General features: G+C 46.1%; 2 protein-coding genes across 2 annotated transcripts; both read left to right on the top strand.

The window, feature by feature from the left end:
• The first annotated feature begins 340 nt into the window (after positions 1 to 340).
• On the top strand, positions 341 to 1,635 carry LOC119464160 (centrosomal protein of 135 kDa-like). Its single transcript, XM_037725014.2, has one exon. It carries the CDS (start codon positions 352 to 354, stop codon positions 1,537 to 1,539), a length of 1,188 nt encoding a protein of 395 aa, XP_037580942.2. The 5' UTR covers positions 341 to 351; the 3' UTR covers positions 1,540 to 1,635.
• Positions 1,636 to 3,477: 1,842 nt separating this feature from the next.
• On the top strand, positions 3,478 to 5,603 carry LOC119464156 (exonuclease V). The gene has a single exon (XM_037725003.2). The coding sequence runs from the start codon at positions 3,678 to 3,680 to the stop codon at positions 4,704 to 4,706; it is 1,029 nt and encodes a 342-aa protein (XP_037580931.1). The 5' UTR covers positions 3,478 to 3,677; the 3' UTR covers positions 4,707 to 5,603.
• The last annotated feature ends 15,879 nt before the right edge of the window (positions 5,604 to 21,482 follow it).

Here is a 21,482-nt window from a genome sequence, read left to right as displayed (position 1 = left end):
CATCATTAAAAAAAACCGGCCACGATATCGCCGATGAACTGATCCACCCGTCCATTGAAAAAGAAAACGGAGTAAGCGTACTAATTGGCTCAGACCCGATGTGGGCGGTGATGACAGGTGAACTCTCCAGACCGGGAAATGAGGAAACACTGATCGCTATGAACTCAAAGTTCGGATGGATCTTTCAAGGGAGCACCGAGCACTTGTCGTCAAAGCCAGTCAACTCACGAGTCATGAATCTTCAAGCAAGCCAACCGTCTGCAGAAGATGAGCAGTTGTTGAGTCGGCTGGAGTTGCTCCAGAGGGAAGTCTACAAGCTGACAGCTACAGTGGAGAATCTGTCCAAGCAGCATGATCACTTGCTTGCGGAGAGGGACAGCCAGGCTCGCCAGCTTGCCCTGCTCACTGAAAAACTCAAAGAAAAGGATAAAGATACACAGACTGCCCACTTCACATGCCGAGCTACAGAATCACATTGACAAGCTGCAAGACAACCTAAACAGCAAGGAGAGTGATGTCGTGAGGCTCACATGTCGAGTGAGAGAGTTGGAAGCAGAAGCTGCATCAGCAGCCGAGTCCTATTCCCACCTCCTGCAAGAAAACCAGAGGCTTCATGAGAACTTTACACTTGTGGCGAAAGAGCACAAGAACATGGCATCTGACTTGGAGAATGCTGTACAACAGAAGAAAGACTTTGAACTTCAAATCCAGGAGTATGTGGTTAAAGTGGCCGAAATAGAAGAGCTCCTGCGTACAAGGGATCGAGAGAGGGAAGATGTTTTGGACCAGTACCGGTCCCTTATCTCGGCCAACGCTGATCTGCTGACTCAGGCCGAGCAGAGCCAGAAAGAACAAAACAGCAGTGATGCCACACTCAATAGCCTGCGTCAGCAGCTTGCACGACACATGAGTATGACGACAGAGCAGGAGCAGAAGCTGGCTTCACTGGGAGCAACTATGGCAGCCTTGCAAGAGTCCCTGCAGCACAGCGCTGCCGAGGGAAGTCGGCTGAAGGAGGAACTTCAGAAGAGCTCAGACATGCGCGCAAGGCTCGTCGAGCAAGTGGAATCGCTTCAGGACCAGCTCGCCAAAGAACAAACTGTCAACAATCATATTTATGGGCACTTGAGGCGCCTAGAGGACGATCTTTCTCTGGCACGTACCGAAGCAGCTACGGCTCGCTCCGACGCAACCAGTCTGGAGCGCTTGCTTGCCACATCTCGGGAGCAGCGCTGCCAGACAGACATTGCCCTCAAAAGGCTTTCTACCGAGATGGAAAACATGAAGCAGGAGGTGCAAGCAGGAGCCACGAGCAGGGCAGCCCAAAATGAAGAGGACAGTTTTCTCAGAAGCAAGCTGTCAGAGTTTGAGCATGCAGTGGAGCAACTAAAGCAACAAGTCATCAGTGAGCAATATGCAATGGTGATTGAAGTCTACGCAGGAGAAGATGGACATGTTCGCTCTTGCAAGATAAAGCGACAAGACGGCCTCGTGACAAGGGCCATCCCAAGACTGTTTCCGCTTGAAGTACAGGCATGACCGCACTTCGCGGCCGGGAATGTGTTGAATTTCCCGCGTTCTTCCTACAAGAAAGAAGAGGACGAGGATCGGGCCAGGGAGCGCGTTCGAAGGGACTAGCCTGCCATCTTGGTTGTTCTGGTCTGAGGTGGACGCTAATAAACGCCTCTCTGAGTCTCGAGTTTTTGTCGGCTGTTCCGTGTGCCACGTACTCTAACACCACCATTTCTCTAGCTTTACCACAGCAAGCACATGCGTCTTCGTCCTTGGTGTACCTCGCTTTATAACTACACGTTCTAAGGCATCCCGATCTTGCTTCAAAAAGTAAGGAGCTTCCCTTTGAGTTATAAGTTGTTTCTTTCCTGATTTCATTTTTTTCCTTTGAGGTAGTTAGTCATATCAGGTTTCTTTTCCATTGCCGCCACCCATGACATTGTCTCAGCCTCTCTCACTTTGCGCTTGACGTGTCAATGCACTTTCGAAATATTCAGAGAGGACTTGTATACATAATTACAGCACACGCGCCGCGATGGACGAACCAGGCTGGCGCTAAGATTAAAGTTCACAACACAAGATTACAGTTCACAACACAAACTCCATTGCATGTTCAGTAATTACACACAGATCATTTGCGGCTTCCTTCGGGGGCGGACGCAAGCTTTCGGGTTGGTGCAAGAATAGTGCTAGAAGCAGGAACCGCTTATGCGCAATTACGAGCAATACACACACATCCTTTCTTCAGAAGCTGACGTTACGTACGGGTAGCGTGAGGGTCTCGCTGCGGCGACATGACGCCTTCGCTGCAGCCGGAATCCGAATACTGCACATGCGACGCGGACAGCTATAATGGGTTGTTGAAAGGTCCACTTGTAGTTTGTCGTAGCGCATGTAGAACGACACGGACATGGAAGACACACGAGACAGCACACAACTAGAGTGTACTAACACAACGCTGCAAGCAGGTGTCCTATAATAAAGAACCAACTGCAGCTGTTTCGTCCAATGCATGGAGGCATGCGTCCAATGTTTACGTCCGCCATGTCTTCTCTCACTGAACTTCAGCAACCGCTGTTGCGCACTCCAAAAGAAAAATATAATAAATAAACTTTGAAGCATTCTTAAATCACGAAACACGCGTATTATTTGCTTCTTTTAAAGACTGGTCAAGAATTTTGTAACGCACAGGTTTTTTCATTACGTTTGAAAATTTATGCGGCGTATGCCACAAAACATCTAGCCACCGCATGCATGAGCCACCGTAATTTGGCCTCAAGCAATCCTGGGCGTCGCACCAGCCGCATTGTTGAATTTGCAATCGTATGAAATGAGCCCTCTAAAAATCGCATTGCGACACGTGCGACTGCACCGATTTTTGCCGCTCCAGTCGCAGCATGTGAAACAGCCTTGAGGGTGGATTTGGACACCACTTATTGTAGGATTTAAAATAGGAATTTTAAAGGGTATGCTTTTTCAACTTGAGTGCGCCGGATGCGATTGCAGGAGCCGAAAGACGTCATAGACATAGGGTTTTGCACACCACAGCACACCTACACCTATCCACTCAGGCACAGTACCCATGTATGGGTGTTCTGTGCAGTACCCACAGGGATCCACAGTACGCAGAAACCAACGTTAGTAGAACCAGCTCTAGGTGGTGCTAGTAATATTGCACAAAAGCCATAGAGAGAGGACAGCTTTCCTTCCTTTAAGGCAAAAGCATGGCCTTTGAGATTTGGTTTTGATACTCTGGAGTGGCACGATGTGGGCACCACCACATTCATCATTTACTTTCACAAATGTATTAAAGCTCTTTTCAAAGAAACGTTAATATAAATATTCTACTACGTTGTCAATAAAGTTATTGGTGTTTTATTAGAGTGTACTAGACACTCTAGTTTTATTTAGCAATTTCACAGTGCAACCAAATAATATTTGGCCAATTGGCAACTATGAGCACAACAAGATCCGACTTGTGCCAGCTTGCGCGCGCGCTCCATGAGTCGCTTTCGCGTTTGTTGAAGTGCGTCGCAAGGCCACAAGGAAGGTTTCTGCCTTGTGTGTTTCCGAAATATATCTGGATGTTATTAGTGTAACATGTTGTATGATAACAGCTGATCTGGCTGTTACAGTGTGCTTTGACAACCGCTGAAAACGTAGTGATGGATGACAACAGTTCTTGGGACGACCCCGAAGGTGACGATATCATAGCGAAACTTCATTGTGACTGTGTCGCCGATTCACGACCTCCTCTCCAGAAGTATCGGAATGGTCGGATTTACGTGTCGGATTTGTCTAGTCAAATGTATTGTGAGCAGAAATTGCTGTACACGCTCATCGGAGTGCCTCGTCTGAAGGAAATGGGCTACGACGTTGAAGAAGGCGAAAGTCCACAAGTTACTCGTGGTACGGATATCCACATGGCAAGGCAGCTCGAAGTTCAAGATGTAATTACTGTGGACACAGAGACACGGGAGGATAATATTGCAGTCCTGATTCTGAATCTTTTGCAGTCTGTTCGCTCTCTGCTGTGTGGTGAACCTATTGCCAGAGAAGTGCCTGTGTTTGGAAGAGTATTTGGCGGCGACATTTTCGTCAACGGAGTTGTGGATGAAATGCGTTGCGACTCAGATACGCTTCAAATCGACATCGTTGAATTGAAAACGACAATGGGCACAAGGCTTCCAAACCCATCGGTGCGCCACTCTCACCGGTTACAAGTCATGCTGTATCATCATCTGCTGAGTAACCTTGTTCAAGGCAACGTGGACGTAAAGGATGTTGAAAAAGGATTCCGAGTGAATCTGGATGCGCAGTTAAGCGCTGTTGTGCTTGAGCTGTTGCCAGAGGACGAGCGGCATATGAACTCCCTGCGTCATCTGGTACCGTTCGTATTGAGTGCTGTTCAAGCATTGCCTCTTCCCAGTCAATTGCTTGTGGAGTATTACAGCCAGAAAACCAACACAACGCTGTGTTTTGAAGGTGTTGATTATGATGAAAAGTGGTTGATGGACACCCTTCAGCAGATGTTTCCATTCTGGACTGGTGAGAGGCCTGCTGAAGGAATTCAAGACATCGAAGATGCATGGAAATGTAAATGTTGCCCGTTTCAAAATATCTGTGAATGGCGTCAGGCCAAAGAGGCTGAATGCATTAGGCGCAACTCAAGGTGCTTTGTACAAAGAAAATGAAACGTGCAATAGCAGGTTTTTAACTTGTTATAGCAGCATTGGCCTACTATGGCTGAATGTTGATCTCTCTTTTTTTATGTTACTGCTTATTTGTACCCTCATATTCCTCATTCATGAATTTCATCAAATATACCTTTATCAAAAGTGTCAGTTGGGGCAAAGCAGTTGAATTCAATGTGATGTAATTGTATGGAACAAATAAGTGTGTAAGTCATCTCTACTATAGTAGCTCCAGAAGGAGTGTGACTAAATGAAATTGTTATCTCCAGCTAAGTCAGCTGTCTTCTTTTCAGCAAGTAATTAGGGATGAGGAGAGTGAACTTGGCTACATAAATATGGCATTATCAACATCTCATCGACCCCTCATTTTACATGACCGTTGGTCCTGTGAGTTAATTTCTAGCTGACATGTGTAGGACTGATGTGCACATTGTTAGATCAGTATTTGCTGCACTGACGCAAAATTCGAAGAGGTGTTTAATTTTAATCAAGTACCGTGTTACGTGTCCACCGTACTGCTGAACTTATTGTCTTAAGACATTTTTTTTTTTCTGTAATGCATTGGCTGCTACAAATATATGCTTGACTTTATCAGCAGTTTAGTGGTTTTACTGGCTTTATTTGCTGTGCTTCTCCTGCTCAAAATAGAGATCCTTAGTAGTAATCTACTTCATGAAAACCTTTTTCTTATCTGTGCGGTCACGTAGTTACACTTTTCACTTTATATTGTAACTTTTAGAATTGTGCACTGTTAGTCATGTGGACTTCATTTCAGATTTGTTGATCAAGTGTGGAAAATTGTTTGAATCATGCACCACATATTTAGCTTGGACATTATTTCTTTGTGCCTGCAATAATATAGCTGGCAAGCATTAAATTAAAATTATGACATTTGGATATGTTGCTTCATGTCTTTATATATATATATATTGCAGGCACAACGCAACACTCGAAATGAATGCCAAGGAGCTGGCATTATGTTTTTTTCCACCTAAAGTGCACTGTCCGTATGTGTCGGAGAGGTCCTGAACTGCAGGTATGGTTGGCTTCTAAGGCATAAACACATGCCGCATTGTGTACAGACACAGCAAGTGTGCTAAGTGGGTTTTAACGGTGCTTACGTTCACGTGCTGTGTTGTCGCCTATGCTGCTCCTTCGCACTTGCATGCCTGTACCAAGTCGGTGCCAACAGGACGTTGGGTACAGAGAAATCGTGAACCTGCCCTGCACTTTTCATGCACCTTTTGAAATGAAAAGCCTGGTTCAGAGGGTGCCACTTCTGCATCGCTGAAACAAATGGCAGGGTGCAGTACCTCGTGAGCTCGGTCAGCTGGTGCAGGCGAATTGAGCAGACCTTATATTTCCGCCACACTGTTGCTCTCTCTTGGCCGTCTTCTTGAACTTCCTTGCATCACTGCACGATTGAAAGAGCGGATTCCGTAGTTTTAATTTAATTAGGGGGGCTTTCACATGTCGCATCGCGCAGCTTGCAAGCGAGATCGTGCACATTAGAAGAAACCTGTGAACATCTTCACTTCAAGGTTTAGTTCTATTGCTTCCTGGGCATGGGCTTGTTGACATGCCCTAGTTCAGTGAAAACTTGTTTTCTTCTTGCCTGAAGCTCGCCAAATGCGCAATGCCTGTTGCAAGTCTAAATGGTAGAAGTGGATTTATACCGTAGTATGTGTACAGGGCAAGCCATTTTAATATAAATTAGTTTATTTCATTTATTTATCGTATACCTACAGTGCCTATCAGAATTAGTGTATGGTTTACAGACAGAAAATTTAAGGCAGGTAAATGTGGCATGACATGGGGGTTTACATACATAACTATTTAGAGTGCACTCATTTAACTAATTTGGTAATTAAGTGTTTTGTTAAATAAGTGGAACAACAGAGCATTTTTACAGCGAGTTTGACGGTGCATATCTCAAACCTGTCGCCATGCTAAAAATTTGTTCCTAGTGGATATGAGTTGCAAACTAACTGGCCTACAATTTGTAAATTGCTACATGTGCCGTAAAGTAATTAAGTTAATTAGTACATTTTCTTCAATTAGTTAATTAGTTATGATTTCTCATGCAGGGAATGTTCACCTCATTGAATATTCCAGCTGAAGGAATGGTATTGGGATATCTACCACAAGTGATCTTTAAAAATTCTGTTAAACTTAAAAATTATCACCCTGTATATTCCCCAAGTTCATACTGTAACTGTCTGTCTGTACCACGTCGGTTGATATTGTTTTGCTTGCCCTCTCAGCAGCGTGTTCTGCAGCAGTTTCTGCCGCTCTATGAGCATTCCCTTACCTGTTCCAGTTCACCGTCTAAAATTCCCTTAAAAGGGTTGAGACATCAAATTTTTGGCTTGTGCGTTCGTTGTTTCAAACATTTCTTATTGCTTCAGGAAGCATGATACATGCTCGAAGATTCATATATTCTCTGTAAATAATTTAATATCGCATTCTGTATGTGAATGTTTTTTTTTGGTTTTGGTTTCTGGGCACCGAGTTGGACAGTGACGTCACTCTCTAGGAAGCTTGGTCACGTGGGGCCACAAAGCTGTGACGCTCACACTGCTGCATCACCTGCTCTCGCACACACATTCTGTACCAGTGCAGGCAAACAAAACTACGCCGACAGTTGTCATGGCTAGCTGCGGCAGGTCCGATTACGGCCCTACATCTGCGTCCAATGCGGCTCACTGCACTCGACGCGAGGCTCTCTAGGCTAGCCCGCTGCTGTGGGTCGCCACTCATTGTACGTCACTAAAACTATTGTTAAGCTTCCAACACAGTAACGTTGGTCTCAATCGTGCTAGCGATGGGTCTCGATCGCGAGAATGAACATTTAGGCACTCTTTGGAAGAGAATTAAGATATATTTTAAACATATGCTATGTCCAACACTTCATGTTGAGTGTACTTGCATACAGAGGAAGCCTACAGCAGGCTCTTTATAGCCTCAAGATTTGGTGTCTCAACCACTTTTTCCTGTAAATTACTGTGGGTGCCAGCTCTACCCCTCCCCCCCCCCCCTAAAAAAAAGTGCCACCTGTGGTTTTAGATACTCGACTTCATCTTTTTTTCTCGAGAGCGAGATACATATAAAGGAAAGGCAGGGAGGTTAACCAGAGGATATGTACAGTTGGCTACCCTGTACCGGGGAAGGGGGAAAGGAGTGCAAAAGATGAGAGAAAAAGAAGAAAAAAAAAAGCATGGTACAGAACTGTTTCCTTGGGCGCTGCCACACAGTCTGCGATGGTGTTACAGAATCAAACACAGTGTCAATGACCCACTAATACATCCTATGTCACACAGTGCACAGTCACAACTTGTCACACAGTCTAGTGTCTTAAATAATGCAGTAGCGCCTTCAGAGCAGTTTGCACTAATGTTTGGGTAGGCCAGTTTCCAAGAGTTGTTATTTCCATGAGTTGGCACTTGTCCAGTTGGTCTACTGTGGCTGAGAGGGCTGCTTTTTGCGGGTTGAAATGGGGGCAATCACAGTGAAGGTGCGCGATCATTTTGCTGCCCCTGCAGAAGTCACAAAGGGGGCTATTGGTCATTCTGATCAGAAGGGAGTATGCATTTAAAAATGCTACTTCAAGCCAAATACAGAGTAGAAGGGTGTAGTAACATCGTGGAAGGTCGGACGGAATACGGAGCTGTAAATTAGGGTCCAAGGCATGAAGGTGTGTGCTTGTGGTGTTGGATGAATTCCATTGATCCAATGTTAGGTAACGCGCAAGCGCGGAATGTTTTTTTGCTGCGTTGGCTCCCAAAAGAGGAATGCCAACGCATTTCACTCCGTCTGGGCAGATCGGGCAGCTGCACATGCTTGATCATTGTCATGTATGACACAGGGACTAGGCAACCATTCATATATTCTACTGCATCCTTCATCAACTGCTCGATGGTGAACTTGTCTGATCTCTGCGACGAGTTGCTCACGTGATCCATGACGTAGTGCAGAGAGTAAACCGGAGGGCTGCTTTGGAATCACAGAAGATTGACTATGGATGGGGTGGTCCCTCTAAATGAGATGAAGAGCTGCATGGAGTTCAGCAGTTGCACCAGTTCAGCAGTTGTCGGTAATGATACCAGCAACGTTTTTAGCTGTATTTTGATGGATCTTGCTGGAATCAACACCGCGGCAGCTGAACTTGTAGGTGGGAGTGGGCTGTCGGTGTAAACACGTAGGCGGCCACTGTGCACTTGATGTAAAGTCCTAATGTGGCCCATTTCAGGGCAAACAATGACATCTTAACTTTCTTCGTGATTCCAGGGATGGTGAGGTGTATTTCATGTTTGTGCAGGCACTATAAAAGCGAGGATGGTCTTACTGCAGGCATGTAGTTTGATGGCAACGAGGTACAATTGGCCGCAGTTGTATGACTGAAAGTTGTGTGTGACCTTTCTGCAGGTAGAGATAGTGAGAAGGTAGTCGGGCAACGTGCCGAAGCGTTGGCAGCTATGTACGTTGATATTTAGTGATCTATGTTATGACAATCCTTGCTGCTTTAGACGCACACTTCAGAAGAGCGAGACATTTCGTTATGGGCTTGAGTATGTATTCCCTGGAGTGCATGGAGGTTTATTTTGCTAGTGTTGCCTAGCACAGGGAAGCTGTATGTATCTTGTGAAACCGAGAAACAAAGCATTGTAAAGCTGATGCATTGACCGCACTGATGTGCCCCATGACTTTCCGCCAAGAAAAATTTTAGGAGGTGTGTTATTCTAGCTAACCTCCTCTTTAGGTATCAAATGTGAGGGCTCCATGATAGGTCGCGGTCGATAATTACCCCCAAAAAGCTGTGTTTTCTTGCATTGGCAATCGCTTGCCCATTTACATTTGCAGAGTAATGCCTCATTGCCTTGCGTATGAATGCAACAAAGCAGCATTTCTCTGAAGACGCTCTAAATTCTGTTTTCGCAAGTACAGAGATCTTAACGTAGCTGCCTTTGTAGCTTCGCTCGTACCTGCAGTCATCTCACGGCAGACGGCCAAGTGCAGATGTCATCAGCATAGATTGATACTTGTACTGTATTGGGCAAGCATCGCACAAGGCCAATGACCACTAGGTTGAGTAGTGTCAGACTCCACACCCCGCCTTGCATTGCTCGGCAAAATATTTGGGGGCAAGTCATGGCGCCATCCTTGGTCATCAGGAAAGAAATGTCTGTCGGTCAAATAACTGCATAGTCACTAAAAAGTACTGCCTCCGATTCCGACTTCAGTCATAGCATTTATAATGGTATGATGTGCTACATTGTTGTAGGCGCCTTTTATGTCAAGGAACAATGCCACAGTGAGTTGTTTCAGATGGCTAAGTGGCCTTAGTTAAGTGAAGCACAGGGCACACTCTTGACAAACTGAGACAGAGCGTACGGTCTAATGTACTGTCAGCAATCGCACAAACGGAAGTAAGTGATGACCAGCTGTAGAGCCCGATGACAGCGTACCTCAAACTGGCAACAATGTTTATATAGGTGTTCTGTGGTCGCCTAGGCTGTAGAGATGTAAGGGCTCGGAAAGAAACAGAATTTTGCGAAGCAAACTGCTCATAAATTTTTTTTTCCAGGGCATAAAAAGTGGGGGAAAAGAAACAGAGGATCCAATTTTACCTTATAAAATGTAGTACATTGATGTAAATCATGCGAAATTCAGTGCGAAAAATGTCACTTTATGAGTACAAACATTCAGGCGGCATGTTATTTCACCTGGTTTGTGTCAGTTATTTGAACGTGGTGGTGTGGTGCATCTCCATATCTTGTTGCTGAAAGAGGCAACCTAGGGCGCTATAACGTAAAATGATTCCAAACTGTTTTGATTACAAATTCCTGACGTCAAATTTACGTAACCACCGAAGCAAGCATCCGGCGGTGACCTGCAGCGTTGTCTGAACAACTCAATCAAACACTCCTCGTTTATAGGAGGTCACCTTTGTTCGCTTTCAAAACCAATAACATTGTCTACACTCAGCGGTTTTTCTTATTTTATTGGCTGACAAGAGGCGAGGAGCACGCTCTAGTGAAGAGGGTTTCGATGGGGCCGAGCCAGCACAGTGAAAATAGATAGCCGCATGAAGAGGGTGGTGCCGGCTTCTCCGATTGGTCCGCTTCGCCTTACTTAGCTTGCGGTGGCTGGTCCAAAATCGCGGCGGCGTGCAACGGAAGGATAAGAATGCCGCTAAAACGGATCTTCAGCAAGGAAGAGTTGGCAGAGCGATGTCGTATACGTGCTGAAATGGCTCGATAACGTTTTACTGCCACGCAAAAAAGGTTTATCATGAGCAAATAAATACATGCTCAGCGGCAGGTGCGAGTAGGGAGGGCCTGAGCGATCGGCGGGCAGCCATCTTCTATTCATTTCGGAACGGGGCAGTCTGTGGCTATTCAGAAAAACTTTCAGTTTTGTTCCGCATATTAATGCATTTTTTTTCGCGTACACGTCACTTTGACGTGGTGAGTTTTCACGGTTTTGTGAGGTCGCGTGACAGACAGGCGAAGTGGGCGTAGCCTGAAAACATTGGACCAATAGAAGAGGACTAATGGTGAAAAGGCGTCGAATAAGGAATGATTATTTTTCTTTTGTGCGGTTTAATCATGCATAATCAGTCTGTACACGTTATATCAGGTGGGGAGCTATCGCGGTTTTCGTGACGTCGCGTGACAGACAGGCGAAGTTAGGAGTGGCCCGAAAATGTTTTGACCAATCGTGGAGGCTGATTGCAGACATTGGAATCAAAACAGTTTGGAAGCATTTTACATCATAGCGCCCCTATACATGCGTCTTTTATTGCGGGACACAGGATCCGACCTTTTACGGGTGAAGAATGACAGAGGAAAGGCCTGCGTGCATTATAACACTTTCATTCACAATAACCTATCCCAAACACCATGGCATCCTGGGGACCTCTTCAGGGCGTCCTCAGGACATCCCCGCATACGATACGATAGGATACAATACGTTTATTTCGATCAATACATCATGATGGAGAAGGTCTGAAAAAAATCGAAAGCGCATGACTGCGTTCCCAACATCTTTACAGCAGGCAGCGGCAAAAGCTGATAGACATTATCACCGTGAATAACGATGAAAATTCAATGAAAACTTGCACAGTGTACAATGATGACATAAATTACCTCACCTACACTTATCCGTAAACTGTCGTTTCAAACTTTCAATCGCCCACGGCTTGAGTTCGCCGCTCCAGTCTGGTCTCCACACCAAAATTACTTAATTAACATGCTGGAACCAGTCCAAAATAGAGCCGCACGGTTCATTTCCCGGAATTTGGACTACCATTCTAGCGTAACTCAAATAAAGCTTCATTTTTCACTTCAGCTGTTAAATAATCGCCGTGACATAGCCCTTTCGTCATTATTTCATAAGTACGCCCACCATACTAACAAACGATCCCTACACCTAGAAACTTCATCGCACGCCTCACACAGATTACGCAATCATCTTAGCTTCACGTGCATGCACGCTAAAACTGAAGCATTCAACTCGTCTGCAATTCCACGCGCGATTCATCTCTGGAACAGCCTCCCGGATAACATAGTTGCGGAAATTGACCGCGATTAATTCAGGCACTCACTCCACTCGCATATCCCTTGTTAATCATATTCACTGTTTGGTCTTCTTTCCCTACTTTTCATTCATTGTTGTACAATAGTTTACAAACCTATCGAGCTGTTTCTATTGTTATAATACACAGCTACATGTTAAAATTTTCTCATTTTTAAGCTGTGCACCTGGCTGCAGTTGTTTTTCGACCTTGATGTTTTTGCGAGTTTGTCCCTTTATGTGTCTGTGTACTAAGTTCTATGCCCCCCTTACTCAATGCCCCATGTAGGGGCCTTGTAAGGTATTTGACAAATAAATAAATAAATAAATAAATAAAAATAAACTGCATATCAGCTTGCAGTGTTAACGGAAAAAAATTATGTGGCTAATTTAGAGAGCATTGATAAGAACATTGTTCATAAAGGAGATTAATGACATTTTGGACTGATGATAGTCAGTAGCTGAAGTGGTTACCTTATAAAATAGCTCAAGCAGGGCCGAGTCCCTGACGTTGTTCGTCAGATAATTTGTTGATACTGCTAATTGTAACTGATTTCCTAATGCGTAGTCTCAGACTACAGGGGGGGGGGGGGGGGGGGCTCAGAGGCCCCATGTACACATACCACGTAGCTGGACAGAGCCATAATATTGTTTGCCGTCGCTTGAAGATACTAAGATTATTTTTTGCATTCGCCTAATTACATAACTAGTATTAATTCATCAACTTCTCAAATATTATAATTAGATGAAAAGTGTCAATGAGAAAATTGGAGAGCACCATGAAATATCAGGGAAGTTAGCACTCGGTCGCGCAATGCTTAGGCACAGCGAAGCTTACTGGCTGCTACTGCTAGGTATTAACTTGGTTGCTGCTAGGTCTTAACTTGGTTTAACTTAACTACGCATGTAGGAAGGTATTCTCGAGCGATCATTTTCGGAGGTACCTTCCCTTTCGCGACATTTCGTGTGACTAGCGCTGGACGCGTCGGCGCCTACGAGCGACAGCGCTCCTGGCATGCCACAAATGCAGGCAGGCTAACCAAGGTTGGCACAGTGCCAAGAACGCTGCTGCTTTCCGACGCCGAACGCGTTGGTGGCTAGCCGCTCGATATCAATCGGCCAGCTTCGCTGTCTTGAGCTTTGCGCTGCCTAGTGCAAGCTTTGGCCTTTTTTTTTTCTCTCATGGCGGAGAGAAGACAGGCGGGGGTCGGGAAGGCAGGGACCTGGCGAGGAGGAGACCGCGTGCGCATGCACATTTTGCATGCATATTTTTAAAGCTCGGTGCATGGTAGTTGGGACACCCTGTATGTAATATATGCTAGGTGTTTTTTTTTTTTATTGCGATAGCAATTATATGGACACTTCAACCGGATTTCTGCCGTCGCCGAGAGGTTCCCTATAGATAATATCTTCGCCGCGCGCCGTATGCCCGAGCGGAAGCGTGCGGGGACGCGCGCTATCACGGAGAGCGATCGCACTCAATCTCCCACGCGCAAGCAAGGAAGCAGGAAGCCAGCGCCGGAGGGAGCAAGGGGGGGGGGGGGGGCGCACTTCTCTGCCAACAACCGCGCTCGTCGCTCGCTCGCACCGTCTCTTATCTCCACACGGCTCTGACCTTTCTGCGCCGTGCATTCGCCGCTCAGTTTCCGTTGAAGCGATAGACCGCACGTACCTTCGCCCGCCGCGGCGTATGCTTGCTGCCAGCGTTTTGACAGTCGTTGTCTGCTGTCATTCAGTGTGATCTCTTCGTGTTTGTGCGCGCTCACACCACGCTTGTTCATTCAGTTCGTAATAGTCGGGCCACATTTTCCAACGCACGCTACACATGCAATGCTGCCCGGATCGGCAGTGCAGCGCTACAGGTGTGTCCCTTCGCACGCGCTGCCCACGGCAAGCGCTTCTCATCAACACCACCGTTTCACACGCGCCTTCTCGTGGTCATCGAGTCTCTCTTCATGTCGGTCTACTTACGCCGCAGCACACCTGCTTACTTAATCAGCTCATGTTTACTACAATTCATATTGCTACCAAAGCCGCTCACCTTACTTTGTATGACATTGCTGTGTTGCTATCGCATTCATTGCTTCGCCCTTAGGGCGAAACTGTGACATTTTTTTATTTTTTTACAGCGAAGCTGTTAAGGGCTCAGTCTCAGATGGTCGTGTCCGCGTGTAGAAAAAAATCTCATTGGCCGTATGCTGTATGTGCGAGTGAAAGCGCGCGAGGGACGCGCGCTTTCACGGGGAGCGAACGCACGGTGGAGAGCACACGGAACTTCTTCCGTCGCGCGAAAGCCGTGGGGGGGGGGGGGGGGGGGGAAGGCGACGTTTAGCTGCGGTACCAAATGCGTATCTTGCGACTCAATCACCCACGCAAAATGAGGAAAGCGGGAAGGGAGCGCGGCAGGCAGTGCGTCTTTTGCTCTACGACCAATTAACTGCGTACTTGTACTTTGCGCGGCGACGGGCAGTCGTCCGCTCGATTTCCGTTGAAGCGATAGAACGCATGAACCTTCGCTCGCTGCTGCTTGCGCGCTTGCTCACGCCAGCGTTTTGACAGCGGTTGTGTGCGTTCATCGAGTGTGATCTATTCATGTTTGCGTGTGCGCGCTGGCACCATCCTTGTTAATTCAGTTAGTAAGCGAATGTGTCCCAAGTTTTACAGCCGATAAAACTACTATCCTTACTCCGCTACTAATATGCTATCGCAATTGATGCTTCGCCTTCGGGCGAAACTGCGTCTTTTTTGTTTCGCACTTTTAATATTTCAGTCTGAGAAGATTTAACATAAAAGGCATGCGCTGCCGGTGTTTTGTTTCATGACATTTGTTTATGGGCTGTCAGTCTCAAAATTCTAAGGAGCTGTATAAACTTGGACATGTAGCAGCACCAGCAACGCGCAGAACTGTTGTCGACGGCGGCGGCGTTTCGCCCGCGTTCGCACCGAATGCGCGCGGCGTTGCTGACGTGTTTATGAAGAACGTGCCAACCTTTGCCGTACACCCTATGGCGATGTACCGTAGCGACCATAAGGCCATGGTTCCTGTGGTCACTAAATAAATGAAAACCACCAGATCATATATATTTCTCATTCTTTAATAGTTCAAATAACCAATTGCACCATCACATATTAATAGTCATAATTGGAAATACATAATTCCCACCATAGTACAGCTTCGCTGGGCTTCTATCTCCAACCCAGTGGAAGGGCTGATAGTTTTTTTAATAGCTGCACCAAATTTTGAAGTGCCTGTATGAGATCTAAAGCTTGAGCTAAATTACTCGATGAGGGGGCCGTTACTTCCACATGCAATCAAAGTGCTTAATTGATTAATTAACATAATTACACTAACTCTTCAATTATTTACCTTTCGGCGCATATTTCAGTCCACTAGCCAGTGAGTTCGCATTGGCGTATTCAACATCATCATCAGCCTATATTTTATGTCCACTGCAGGACGAAGGCCTCTCCCTGCGGTCTCCAATTACCCCTGTCTTGCGCTAGCGTATTCCAACTTGCACCCGGCGTATTCACTTGCAACTAATCCACTAGAGCGGGCAGCCAGCGTGACGTAATCAGAACGTCTCCTCGAGGAGCGCGGCTTTGCGCTCGCTGCAGCCTCGCAGTTTCGGTTTCGCGCGCTCTGATAACCTAAATTCGTCGTGCCGCAGTTCCGCGGGTAATCGCATTTTTTTCCAGATGCAAAGTTGATATGGCTTGTACCGAGAGCTCGATTCAATTTCCCAGTTACGATGAACCCGCTGAAACTAACAGAGTGGAAGTTAATTGATGGAGTTTTGTTAATTAGCGACTAATTAAGCCGTATAACCATGCCGTCACCCCGTGGTCGCCACCATTGATGGTATGTTTCCGAAGAAACCGTTCTTTTATTTCAGAACGGTTATTTTTAAATATTACTTAAGGTCTTCCTAGAAACACCCGGTATATTCACACACGCGCCATGAGTGGGCTTCGCTTCGACGGCGCAAGATGCGTACATGACGCCTCATACATGCATGACACGTTTTGGCGGTTTCGATATACGGTGAGCTTTAAGGCTAATCATAGAATGTCGGCACTCATCGTGAGATGGGTTCTACCGGATTTTTTTAGTGTTCACATCAGCTTGTAGATGCATTAAGCTATACCAAAATTTTTGTTTTCTCTCTCTCTCTTTGGAAAGGGGAGGGGGGAAGGAACGGTGGTCAGCTATGCTGCGAAGTCTTTTATTCGTTCTACGGATCGTAACAGTGTACATAAACAATACATCGTGATACGTATTTTTTATTTCTGTGTGTCAGTAAACGACAGCGAACATAGCGCGTAGGGTATCAAGGTACTTAAAGGCTATAGAAACACCAGAAAGTTGAGAAAACGAACTTGGTGAGATATAAGATCACACCGTTTCAAATGAGATGCTCATAACTTCATTTTTATGATCATGACAACGGCATGGTGAGTTTGTATCTATGTTCAAATTTTCATTATTGTTGAAGTTCGGCGTGGTTGGTGGTACGCGCCGCTGATGATGGTTTTGCGAAACGCACATCTTGATCTGACTTTGTACCCTTCAGACGAAAAAAAGAAACATAATGTAATAGGAAATAATGAGTTTTTTAATAGAGCATGCCGACTGTCATTAGTAGCGCTCAGGTCATCGGTAGAAACTTCTAGAAAATATGTTCGCGAACGGCGCGGGAAATTTCGTACGTGGTCACCCGCATTTGAGAACAAACAAGAAACTGAGAAGGCGTTGGAAAAACGTTGACGCACAGTGGAGAAAATGTGGAAATATATCGCGAAACTAACCAGTAAATATTACGTTCACGGACGTGTGAGCAACGGTAGAGAAAAGGCTGTTAAACCGAAGGTGGGGGAGCAATTTTGTGGACAGGGGTGATGGAGAGGAAACCAGCTATGGAACTAAACGGGAAAGCAAAGAATGAAGTCAAAAAGAGAATGACCATACTATTTCGAAGCTCTGAGCTGTTCGAATCCATATAATGGTATCATTCTCTGAACGGGGTGTTACCGAGAAATATTCGCCGATGCCTATTCGTCTGTAGCATTCGGAAATAACGCAGAGACTATTCAACATGTTTTGTTATCATGTGAAGGTACCCATATAAAGGTATATAAGGAGGTTGTTACCCTGTCGAAGGCCGTGAGTTTGAATTATAGTAGGAGAAAGGTAAATGAACCTGCCTTAGATACAGTAAAAAAAACGGCTCGTGAGAGTAGGGCGAAATTAAGTAGTCTTATATATATATATATATATATATATATATATATATAGACCTGCTCACGCTGCTCGGTAATTGTGATAGCAGCCATGTTGTTGTGTCACGTATGTCATTCAAATATTTCTAATGGTCAACTGCTGACAAAATTTCGTGCCGCTGCCACAGAGAGAGAAATACGTTTATTAAATCATAAAAAAATAGAAAATTGTACATGTATGAAAAGGCAACCCCAGCTGCCACAGAATAATGTAGCGAATAGTGTCATTTAGTTAAACTGACTTCAAACAGCGTGCCGGTAAAAAAGCATGCAGACACGTTTCTCTCTTGTTTAGTGCCTGCATTTGCGGCTTCGAATTTCATTACGGAATGTCTGTGCGCGTATACAGCAGAAATAGGGCCAGAACGCGTAAAGTGTAATCAAAGTACTCGAAATCTGAAGCTATATGTTCATTGCTGTTCTTATGATATGTTTCTGCTCCATGCCAGATATGTATGTAGAGCTGTTAGCTCTAACAGAAATGTATTTCACGATACGTATTCAGAATGTATTTCGCGAAAGTGGTTCTAAGCACAAAGTTCTTAGCAAAACAGTATGCTATAAGCGCTGACTTGACTTCCATTTTCAGCTGCAACACTCCTCGTAGTGGATATAATTAAAAATGTAAAATTTTAATAATTGTTAATACTATAGTGCCACATCGAATCCAATTTTTTCATCGTGCTGGGTTATTGGAAAATTAATTAGCATCGAAGTGTCGTTTCACAGAAGAAACTTTAACTGCCGTCAATTTGGCCGGTTCATGTGTTGCACAGCCTTGCCTTCGAGGCTCTAGCCGCAGTGACTTAAGTTTTTACAGCACGTGCCTCTGAGCCCTTAACTTTAAGAGCCCTGTGGAGGCAGCCGTGTTTGTATAAATTTTATTACATCACTTCTTCGTTGCGAAACGTTTATGTTCGTAGCTCATATCATGATTCATTGTTTTTATTTTGATGCCTATATATCTTACGCAGTTCACAGCGACTCGTTTGTAGGCCTCTTTGCAGCCACACTACATCTAACAATTGCAAATCATTTGATCATTTCATACATGATACATAGACAATTCATTACCATGTGTCATGGCGCTCTTTGGCCATACATATGCTGGCCCCCTTGCGCCATTAAACACCACACATCATCAACTGCCGTCAATTGCTCGTTTCAGTGACTCCAGTCTTCGTGGATTTTTCTATAAGTGTGTCGTGTATTTTAAGGTATGCGATACTTCGCATGATGTATCGAAAATACAGATACTGATACACGTGCTCCCGAATGTGTCGTGATACAGATACAAGATACCCAAAGGGTATCTTAAGATAGTATCTAAGATACATGTATCTTCGATACTGCCCAGCTCTCGCGTGTGAGCGAGCGCGACTGCCAATCCATTTGCTCTGCCTATCTATATATGGACACAGTTTATTTTTTTATTAGTATACCCGCAAGACCCAGAGGGCGTTACAGAGGGGGTGGGTACAACGTAAATAAAAAACAATAAAAGGATTTCACAGGAAAACAACAACAGCATTAGTTTGCAGCTACACCAGTAAGTGTTCAGTAACTGCAGACTTGAACAACGCTTGGTCCTCAGTGGCAGCGATGGAGGGGGGAACGCGATTCCACTCTCTACTTGTCTACGGAAGAAAAGAATGTAAAAAGAGATTAGTGCGGCAAAAAGGAACGGCTACTTTATTTGGGTGGTCAACACGTGATGAAAAGTAAGCAGGTTCTGAGATGAATTCCTGTCGAAGTACTTGATTATGAAAAAAAAAAAATGAATGAAAAAGCAAGAGACACGGGAAATCCTTCTTCTCATTACCAGGTCTGGAAGGTGAAGAGTGGATTTCATCAAGGTGACACTGGCAGTACGAGCATAATTATTGAGTATAAATCGATCTGAACGGCTCTGGACCGATTATAAGGTGTCAATTAGCGTTGATTGAGCTGGTCAGAAACTTTCTGACAGACCGCACGGCAACCGTCGGGATCTGTAACATCCGCAGCGAAACTTCCAACTTCCAAACAGAGGCACCCCGCAAGGGTCGGTCATCTCACCGCTACTCTTCAACGTGGCTATGATCAAGTTACCCAAACTCCTCGAGACCATACGAGATCTGCATCACGCGATGTACGCTGATGACATCATGCTCTGGACCAGAGCTGAGAACATTGGAAGGCAAGAAACCGCCCTACAAGAAGCCGTAAACACCATCGAAAGCTATCTCCAAAACTGTGGCCTCCGCTGCGCCCCCGAGAAATCTGAGCATCTCGTCCTGAAAGCAAGAACGAGAGGCAGGCCACCCAGCTACGAAGAGCCCGACCCCTGCGTCACCCTCAATGGGACGCCAATCCCGAAAGTCGATACGCTACGAATACTGGGACTCCTTATTCATAAGGACGGATCCGGAGCGGCCAGCCTACCAAGACTACAACGCACCCTTTCGCAACTCACGCACCTCGTCAAGAGGATCTCAAGCCAAAAAAGCGGCCTCAAGGAGCAAGACACTTTCAGAATAATAAAGCACTGCTCACCAGCCGCATCACATACGGCATGCCATACCTGGCTTTAAAGAACGCAGGGATCGAAAAGATCAACATCATGATAAGGAAGGCAATCAAAGTCGCCCTAGGACCCCCCCCCCCCCCCCCCCCCCTCATGGCTTCTACTACACGTCTCCTTAAGATGGGCGTCCACAACACGTGGCAAGAGTTCGCTGAAGCGCACATGAACAGCCAACTGGAACGACTCAAGCTTACACCCACCGGTAGATCAGTACTCCGACACCTGAACTACAGTGAGACTTACGTCGCAGACATGGACAAGAAAGAACGAATTCCATCGGACGTTCGAGAGTCCCTCTGCATTGCACCCATCCCGCGCAACATGCATCCCATATACCACAAGAGTAGAAGGCAAGCTAGAGCCAACGTGGATCAAACGAAGATTCAAGCATGACCCAGACGCCCGCTACACCGACGCGGCCAAGTATCCGCATCGAAACGCATACGCTCTCAGCGTCGTAGACTCCCGAGGCCGCGAGTTAGCATCGGCAACCGTCAAGGCACGCAACCCGGAAACGGCGGAAGAAGCGGCAATCGCTCTCGCCACCACCACATGCACAGACGCAGCAGTCATTTTCACCGACTCTCAGGCCGCCTGTACAAATTTCTCGAGGGGCCGCATCTCGGCTGATGCACTTAAGTTACTACAACGACGTAGCACTCCGCTCCCGTACACCTGCGTAACGTGGGTACCCGGACACGAGGGACTAGAGGGGAACGAAGCGGCCCACACCGCTGCCCGCGAGCATGTCAGCCGGGCTCCCCTCACCCCACACGCCCTCCGACCCGCGGCAGAAGAGGTGGAAGCCGTACCCAACAACTATTCGGCGATATTGCAACACTACAGGCTCGAGCGCCGCGTGTACCCTCCACCGCACCCAAACCTCGGCAAAGAAGAAAGCGTGGTCCTCAGACGCCTACAAAGTAATACCTACACTCACGGCACTATAATACACCGCCTCTACACCCGACATTCCACAGCTACCTCTGCCCACTCTGCAACGTTCCCGACACCCTGGCACACTTGCTCTTGGAATGCCCGTGGCATGAAGACAGCGAAATGCTGCCGGAAATGGACGCTAACCGAGCTACACAAGCAAACGAAGACCACCTATTCGAAACGTGGGAGGCCAAGCTCGCCCTCGGGGACCTGGAAGACCAACGACAACTCGTCGCCAGGGCCAAGAGGGCAGCCGAAGCCAGAGGGTTCCTGAACTAAGGAACCTTCCCACCTCAGGGTGATACCGGGCCTCGCTCGGGACACTTTTTCAAGAATAAACGTTTCTCTCTCTCTCATTACTTATTATTTATGAACGAAGAGAACAGTGTTGTTTCAACTACTCAATCCAAATAATG

This window comes from Dermacentor silvarum, chromosome 1 (genome assembly GCF_013339745.2).
Source record: "Dermacentor silvarum isolate Dsil-2018 chromosome 1, BIME_Dsil_1.4, whole genome shotgun sequence".
NCBI classification, from domain to species: Eukaryota; Metazoa; Arthropoda; class Arachnida; order Ixodida; family Ixodidae; genus Dermacentor; species Dermacentor silvarum.
This window is presented reverse-complemented; position numbering and strand designations above follow the sequence as displayed.